Source organism: Cervus canadensis, chromosome 9 (genome assembly GCF_019320065.1).
Source record: "Cervus canadensis isolate Bull #8, Minnesota chromosome 9, ASM1932006v1, whole genome shotgun sequence".
NCBI classification, from domain to species: Eukaryota; Metazoa; Chordata; class Mammalia; order Artiodactyla; family Cervidae; genus Cervus; species Cervus canadensis.
In genome coordinates, this window is record NC_057394.1 from 68,527,340 (window position 1) to 68,536,472 (window position 9,133).

A 9,133-nucleotide genomic window follows, 5' to 3' on the forward strand; every position below is an offset into this window, starting at 1 on the left:
TATTCCCTTCACCTCTGGCTTTAAAATAAGTTGGTTCTTTCCAAAACAGTCCTGTCTTGAGCTACTTGCTCTTATAATGGTCTCCACAAACTTGTTTCTTCTCACATTTTCCCTCCCATTCTCCCCAGTGCCTAGCACCCTCTGCAAAGAGTATTAATGAAAGAGCTTTTCCCCAGCTCTCTGTGATAAGGCCTGACCTTAGTGAACTTTGGCCTGGACAGCAGACCACTCTCCACTAAAGCTGCCCAGGGGCTGGCTCTACAGGGGAACACAGATCGCTCCCCTGGACCCATCAGAGTACTCCACACTGCTGCTGCTAAGTCACGTCAGTCGTGTCCGACTCTTAGTGACCCCATGGGCTGTAGCCTACCAGGCTCCTCCGTCCATGGGATTCTCCAGACAGGAGTACTAGAGTGGGTTGCCATTGCCTTCTCTGTACTCCACACTGGATACACACAAAAAAATGGGATTGTCGTTTCTCTGTTTTAGAGGGATGTTATGAAAACCACACTATCAGGAACAGTATACTACAAATTGCCCCAGCTGCTCTTCGTTCATTGGTATCTGGCTTTAAATCACAAATTCACAGGGCCCAGAACAGTCACCAGTGGCCTAAACTCAAGGTCAGTCTCAAATAGATACGCAACTACGTATTAATAAAACACTCAATGAAGAACCAAGGTATCTGCCAGTCACCATAAAAAGTCTATCGTCCACAGGAAATTAAACATTTTTACTTGTGGTGTACCCAGTGTAAACGCTCACAAGTAACTATGGTTCCTTATGCATTTGCTTTGGGTACGGTACCATTTTCATTAGAAAAGTCCAGTGAAAAGCACTTTGTGATGGATACAAGCACTCGATTCAAGTGCACTCACAAGGCAAACCCCAAAATTGTAAAATAAAGCACAGCAGCATTTCCACAAGACATGACACATTTAAGTATTTAGTTTTGTTTTAGAGCCATCTTGCAATATCTTTCCCCAAATGTTGATTTCGGAAAGATTTTACGTCCTGGTTTTCATATCATTCACCTTTAAGGAAAGACAAAGCCCCAGCGAAGCTACTTCTAGGGTTGTTACTGAGCCTTTTCCTGACATAAACATGCAATTTTGTCCCAAATAAAGAGCACTCCCCTGGCCACGGCTACTAATAATATAACCATGAGAATCTACTTATTCAATAGGAATATTAGAAATTTGTAAAGACGCCATTCTCAAATTTGCAGAAACTGGCTTTGTTAACCAATATTTATGGGGGAAAAAAGTATTCATCAATGTCTTCCTCTGAGTAACTCAATATTCACACTTGGAATTTGCAAAGAGCCTTAGCGATGACTGTGAAGCCAAAGCCAACGGTTTTACAACCACTACTCTTGCTCTGTGGAATGAGAAAACCAGCTCAGACCACTGAACGTGACGAAATTATTGGTACCAGAATTAGTTAGTTGAATTCATAGGCAAGTTGAGCTCATAGGCAAGTGAGCAAAGGCAGACAGGGAAGTTTTTCTGCCTCCAAAAGCTGGCATCAGCCATAATTTCCATGAAACTTGCTTCGGAACAGAACTCTTGGAAACCATAAATGTCTTCAACTATCAAAGGAAGATAGACAAAATGCAATCAGAGTGATTTCATGATTGGCTGAGTTAACGGTCTCTATGGGTTGGTCACTTTTGGCAGTCTTTAAAATCCTAGACTGGCTTCCTTCTGGTGCTCCACACATTTCTATGCTCCCTTTGGATGGGCAGTATTAAAGCCTCTTTGCTAGTATTACTAGTTTGATAATGATTTCCCACATTTATCTGGGCTTTTTGTCACTATGTAAGGTAACCATGAGAATTTCCCTAGCGGTTCAGTGGTAAAGAATCCTCCTGCAATGCAGGAAACACAGGTTCGATCCCTGGTCTGGGAAGATCCCCTGGAGAAGGAAACGGCAGCCCACTCTGGTATTCTCGCCTGGAGAATCCTACAGACAGAGGAGCCTGGTGGGCTACAGTCCATGGGGTTGCAAAGAGTCAGACACGACTTAGTGACTAAACAACAACAACAAAGGTGACCATGATTTAAGGAGACACAAGTCATTCAGTGTTATGGACTGAATTGTATTTCACCAAAATTCATATGTTGAAAAACTAACTTGCAGTTGGACTCTATTCAGAGATAGGATCTTTAGGAAGATAATTAAAGTTAAATTAGGCCATACCCCTAATCCAGTAGGATTAGTGTCCTTACAAGAATAGGAAGAGACATACGAGATACCTCGCTCTGTGCACAGAGGAAAGACCCCATGAGGACACAGGCAGAAGGTGGCCACCTACAAGCCAGGAAGAGAAACATCCTAGAAACCAAACTTGCTCTTAGACTTTCCAACCTCCAGAACACTGAGAAAATAAATGGCTATAGTTTAAGCCACCCAGTCTGAGGCATTTGGTTATGGCAACCCAAGCTAAGATACTCAGGTTACAGCTTGACTGTTGTGACCCAAGCAGCGTGCAGACGCACAGCAGGTATGACCATGCCCTCTCAACTGTGCACGCTCATGTACTTGATTTCAGTGTGATGTTCACCACACCCCCATGAGCCAGCACTGTGAAAAGAAAGTGAAAGTGAAGTCGCTCAGTCGTGTCCGACTCTTTTCGGCCCCATGAACTGCCTACCAGGCTCCTCCATCCATGGGATTTTCCAGGCAAGAATACTAGAGTGGGTTGCCATTTCCTTCTTCAGGAGATCTTCCTGACCCAGGGATTGAACCCGGGTCTCTCGCATTGTAGGCACACACTTTATCATCTGAGCCACCAGGCAAGTCCAGCACTGTGACTGGTATCAATGGAAAGAGTCAGACAAAGCCACGTTTGAATCATGGGCTACTACTTCTTGAGCAAAGCTCTAAATTCCTCTGCGCCTCAGTTTCCTCCCATAGTAAATTTTTATCAAACTGGTTAACTCCATCTTCTCCACCAAATTTAACAAGACTCAGTTTTGTTAAGTATTTTTTCATCCACCATGTACAGACTCATTTCATGTTTTGTTTTATTCTGTTTTGTTTCGCATGAGTTTGATGATTTTTTCCCTGGGGGTTCAGCAGTAAAGAATCCACCTGCCAAAAGCAGGAGATGCAGGTTCACTCCCTGGATCAGGAAAACTCCCCCAGGGGAGGAAATGGCAACCCACTCCAGTATTCTTGCCTGGAGAATCCCATGGACAGAGGAGCCTGATGGACTATACAGTCCATGGGGTTGCAAAGAGTTGGACATGACTTAGTGACTAAACAACAACAACAAAATACTCAAAAGGAATATGAAGTGTTGGCTTCTTTAAGAAAACAGTAAACTACTTTAAGGATATGTATTATTATTGTGGTAAGGGTTTCTCTCCTTTCATGCCAGGAAATTTCAGTCCCTTAATTCTGGTGGTTTGATAGGCGAATCACCTGGTGGTCACATCTCTAAGTCAGTCATTGGCCATGGGCTAATGCTGACCTCTGGAAAGTCACTTCCTGGAAATGTCTTTGGGTTATTCGAACTGTTTTTGTCAACAACCTCAGAAAAGTAAATACAGAGTTTATGAGTCAGATCCATCAGTATCAAGAATGAACTATAACAGTCAATAAAGTCTACTGAAGAAGATTGAGGCGTCAGTCTCTTAATATTAATACTAATAAAAGTTCAAAAGTATTGCAGTTTACCATGAGCAGCCAGTAGCTAAGACTTTATATGCATTATCTCAATAACCTTTATAGGTCAAATACCACTGTTCCCACTTTACAGGCAAGGAGACTGAAGCACAAGAAGGCTAAATGACTTGGCCAAGAGTCTGCAGCAGGAAGCAGCAGAGCAGGTTTGAAATGCTCCATGGGACCAGATTGCTATGCTGTTCATCTTCCTCCTCTCTGTGGCAGGTAACACTGTGGGAGGGATCTGATGTTGGGGAAATTTCCACACACTTTTAAGTGACACACAAGTGTTGTTTCCTTTAGCACAAATCCTCCTGAAGCCATTTTGTGTATAAAATCAACCTGCATGGTCTTAATTTAAAAATATAGAAGACACCACCCAAATCACTTGAGTCAACACTAGTAATGATGATGCCAAGTCTGTATAACCAGCCCCCTCCCCGGAAAGACAGACTGCTATGTCCTTGAGTCTAAGCGCTTTGTAATCGTTACCCTACAATCCAAACTGAGATACTGCCTTCTTTCCTAACAGTAAACCAAGCAAAATTTCAAGATGCTAGCCAGGAGACAAATCATCCAGAGAAACCACTTCTCTGTCTTCTGAAAGCATTGGCTGTTCTCAGGAGCCCTGAAACTCATTATTCCCCTGAAGGTGAACAGCAGAGTCCTGTTTGCAAGCAAGTTGAGATCCCTTGTTCCTAACGAGGACTCTGGATGCCTCTAAAAACACTGGCAGCCATGCACCCAGAAGTCTGCATGTTTGCTTGCGATGGAGAAGAAAGGGACCAGGACTCCAGGGGTTGGGTGAATGAGGGAAGATTTGAGCATATTTATGGATTAAGGGAACTGGCAGAGGGAACGGACTGGAAAATACAAAGTGAGAGGAGAGAATTGAAAGAAAAAAGTCCAGGGGTAGAGTAAAGATTTGCTCTAGCACTTAAGAGAAAGAATTTATTTGGGGGGTGGGCAAGGGTGGGAACCACACAGTATTTCTTTATTAGCGGCAAGAAAGGAGATAATTGGAAGTGAAATCTTTTAGGTAAAATGAAAGATACTTGTGTCAGATGGCCTCAATTTTCTCAGAAAAGGAGTGAGAGGGCTGGGGTTTGGATGAAGAAAGTTTGCAGAGAGTGGAAAATGTTTAGGACAAAAAGTCAAGTAGAGAGGGTTAAGAGGATTACCAAGTAGAAGGGGCAGCTGTGTTAACCTCCAGTGGCATGAGCTGTAGTCCAGAGCAGGGGGCGGCCATCTGTTAAGCTGGGTCAGGTCCTCTGACAATGGTTTTCTGGCCTGACCTTGCCTCTGTGATTTACCAGGGTCCTCGCTGCAGTCATTTCAACAGCTGCCTTTCTGCCTGCAAGATAATCCAAGGTCCTCAGCATGACCCAGAGGCCTTTTGCATCTGACCCCACCTAACTCTCCAGCATCCTTTTTTTTTTTTTTTTTTGCCTTCTGCCATACTGAACTAATTTTAGTTCCCCCAAAGCCCTAGGTCCTTTCATTGCTTCTGGGCCTGAAATCCCACAGCTCCTCAGAAATGTTTTTTCCCTTTAATGCTTGGAGAGTAAACATTCTTTTAAAAAAAAAAAAAACAAACAAGGTTACCTCCTCCAAGAAGCCTTCCTGGATCACCTAATGTAAAACTGATCACTCAGCTTTTCCTTTTGTCAACCCGTCTGTGCCCTGTGTAGGTTCCTGGCATGACAGAGTACTTCCTGTTCCATTAATTCTAAGATGCATGTTTTTTCACATTTCAAAAATCTCTGAAGTGAGGATATGTCTTATATTTGATAGTGTGTTACGGTTTAATTGGTAGGATTTTTATTATTATTATTATTTCTCAGTGGTACCAAAAAAGGTGCATCCTACCTCAAGAGCATTGGTGAAATGCAGCTTCATTTTTAAAAACTTTTTAGAATGAAGCAGTGATTTGCATCTGGAGGTGATCTCGTTTTCTCTCCCAGCACACACACTTCAGCAATATTTGGTTCTGTCCACTGGTGGGGAGGGTATGCTGCTGGCATCTACTGGGTAGAGGCAGAGGATGCCCAGGACCACCACCCCCCAACCATACACACACACAAAGAATCATCCTGCCCAAAACGTCAGCAGTGTGAAAGTTGAGAAACCCTAGTTTAGGGTGACAATATTTATTCAGGTATATGCTATGCTTTATTATATTTCATTTTAAATCAATCTTCTAGGAGTATAAAGTTCAACCTAATATATATCAATATTTTCCAAACGTTAGCTTGTAGAGCAAGAACAGCAACTCTTGAGAAATGCCCTTTCTTCATCACCCCTCTCCCATGTCCCTCCACTAGACTCCCCAGAGAATGAATGAAGCAATATTAGGGATCAAAATTGGAAGGCCAGAGGGTCTAAAAGTGATCTGTGACCTTAAACAAATTAGGAGAGTTAACAGCAAGGCCAAGACTGGATCCCAGACCCCCAGATTTCCCCGCACCCACGCAGCCTAGGAGGCAGACCGCTCTGCTGTCTGCCTAAATTGGCTAACACAGTTTGGTACCTTAAGAGGAAACCTGTGCCCTTCAAATATGAGCAGCGCGACTTAGCAGGAGTTTAGCCTGAGTATTCACGCTTCAACACCAGGCACCCACGCCTCTCTGGTGCTACTTTATGAGAATTTAGGTTGATTCTGTAAGGCCCCCGAGCTCTGTGGGGAACTGGATTTATGCAAAAATAACTGCGATTCATAAGTGTGAAGGAACTTCAAATACCTGTAGGTGATTTCGTCATACAAACGGCAGAGGGAACGGAATACATGTATTTGAGGCTGCAGGGGAGAGGTTATTAATTTGGAAGGAGAGCAGGCGGAGCGGTCCTCCACGCCCAGAAGCTGCATGTGTGAAAAGGGCCTCGCGCTGGAGCTGGAAGCTGATTCATGTGAGCGAGGGAGGGGTCCCAGAGGAAGGTTTTGGCAAAGCCTTTCCGTGTCTCGGTGCTTCAGTCAGGTGGGCACCGATTGCTCCCTCCGCCGAGCACCACCTTCCTCCTTCCCACTCCAAGGGCTGGATCACTGGGGGAGGCTCCACTCTGGGATCCTGTGGCCCAGCCTCGTGGCCGCCACCCGCCCTCTCCACCCTGCGCCGCCGCAGGGGGACGGACGCCGGAGGCCAGGCTCACCTTCAGGCGGATGGGAAGGACCGCTCCTGCTGGAGGGGGCCCAGGAGCCTCTGTCTGCTCCACTCTGACCAGCTCCGAGGGCCAGCGCGCTGCGCGTCGCCAGCCAGGGTGCAGGGCTCGCGGCCCCCGGGGAAGCCCAGCAGTTCCACGCCCCCTTCGGCGCCTCGCATAGCTTCCACCTCGGGGGAGCTCGCCTGCTCCCTAGGACCCCAGATTCCTGATCCCCCGGCTCCCGCCCTCCTCTTCGCGCCCTCGCCTGGGCCCTGGGCCTGAGCGACACGCTGGGGCGGTGGGCACGTGGTCTAGGTCATGCGGGCTCCCGGGGGCGCCCGGACGGTCCCCCGAGCCCCACTCCTGCTGCAGCAGCTGAAGGGTGTGCAGAGCCACCATCTGATGGCCGGTGGAGGCCTCTAAGGGCGCGGGGCTGGTCCTCGCCCCCGCTGCCGGCTCGTTGCGCTCCACCCGGGCAGGTGCAGCCGCATTCGATGGAGGCGGGGGCGCGTGGGGTCGTTGGGGTCATTTTCCCAGCCCGCCGCTCCTCCGCCTCCCGGCCTCTCGGCATGTGGGGCCGGCCCCGCCCCGCGCCCGCGGTCAGCGACCCGCGCTGGCCCCAGCATTCGGTTCGAGTCCGATTGGGCTTGTTCCGACTCCAGACTGCCTGAAGTCCTGCTCCACACCCCCCCCCCTCCCCCGCCACCGTGCACTAGAAAACCGGCCAGAAGCTGCGCGCCGTTTCCGCCTCCTCTCCAGGGCTTGGCTGGGACAACCTGCCGCTTGGTGCGGAGGCATCCATCCAGGGGTACCCCGCCCCATCTCCTTTGAAGGAGGCCTACCTGAGACCCTTTGGGGCCTGGGATGGGGGAGCACGAGTTAAAGACCCAACAGGAAACGAAAAGTGTGCAGGACCAGAGGAAAGCTCACGAAACCAAGACGGTGCTTAATCCCCCTCCCGCCCTTTCACAGCCCTAGGGGAATTTTCAGGGACTTCGTGGAGTAGCCTTCAAGGCCCCTGTCCCCCACACAGAAGAAAGGGACTGTGTATCCTCAGGCCCCTTGTGCTGGGAAGGCCTTCGGCAAAGTTGCGTCAGGGCGCAGCCTGCTTGCATAGCAACTGGGGAAGCAAGGGCTTGGCACTACCTAGATGAGGAGCCTCAATGTTTTTTTGTGAAACTCCCGAAGGACTTAGGCAGCAGAGTTTGAAGCTAAATCCTTTTACCAGCCATGAACCCGGGACAGCTGTACAAATAGTTGCTGGTTTTAATTAAACCTAACTTCAGCTACTTTCTTGACTTAGGAAAAAGAACTGGCAAATTTATGCTTTGATAAATTGGAAACTATTGGTGTGTGATTACACTTAAAAAAGAAAAAAAAAGACATTTGAGGGGACTGGTAGGGAGGACTGTCTCAGAGCGGAGTGATTTCCACTCTTTTCCTGCATGGGAAACAGTTTAGAATCTAAATTTTAGATAACCCCACAACCAAGTAAAATGGGACAAGGGTGTAGGCTGATAGCAGACAAGTACACCCTAGCAGACCCAGAGGATGGGGTTTCATTCTTCCTTTAGGAGGGAAAGTCCATCTTTGAGGCTGTGAAGTAAGATCTGGGGAGGCCCTTGCATGGGAAAGTTTCTCCAGGGAGTTCGTTAGTCTGGAAGTGTGGTCATCAGAGATACAGGGGGGATTGGGGGTCCTTGAAGGTCTCTTTAACTCTGGGATAATATGACCCCATATAATCCTCCCAACTCTCCAGCGAAGGTTCCTTCTCGTGCTCAGTATTTTCTTCGCCTATGAAAACAAATCTGAACGCCAAGGTAAAGAAAACCTTTCTTAAACAAAAACAAGTATGTTCACACTAATTATAACTCAGTGAAAATGCATGTCTGTGCATTGACAGAGAGGAAATTACTTTGGAGGGAAGTAAATAGTTTAAAGTTGATTAGATTCTCTTGAAGTTACTTAAGTTCATAATGAAAAAGAGAGAAATTCTTCTTTGTTTTTTTTTTTTCAATCCTCAAACATTGAACTACATTAGTTCCCAGAGACTAACCGGGAATAGCAAAAACTAACCCCTAACCCCTAATTTTCACAAAACATGTCAGGTCTCCAGGGTTGCTCCTCTTTCCAGATACATAGGAAATCCTAGTGGACCCACTGTTCCACTATCAAATGTCTGACTGTGAAAGCTTCTTGACAGATGGAATTCCAGCCAACTGCAGAATTGAGATCACCCAATGCAGACTGACCTGAGGCCCCACTGTTCAAGATACCAGGCTGACTCTGAGAGCCGTAACACCAACGGAACTGCCGGAGGTAA

At 47.0% G+C, this 9,133-nt stretch overlaps 1 protein-coding gene across 1 annotated transcript; it reads right to left on the bottom strand.

Moving 5' to 3' along the window:
• Window positions 1–4,886: 4,886 nt before the first annotated feature.
• On the bottom strand, window positions 4,887–8,042 carry DLEU7 (deleted in lymphocytic leukemia 7). The gene is given in 5 exon segments (XM_043477798.1): window positions 4,887–5,026; window positions 6,820–7,022; window positions 7,024–7,275; window positions 7,497–7,669; window positions 8,036–8,042. Coding segments are annotated over 4 exon segments (633 nt in total). The 3' UTR covers window positions 4,887–5,026; window positions 6,820–6,821.
• Between the last annotated feature and the right edge of the window lie 1,091 nt (window positions 8,043–9,133).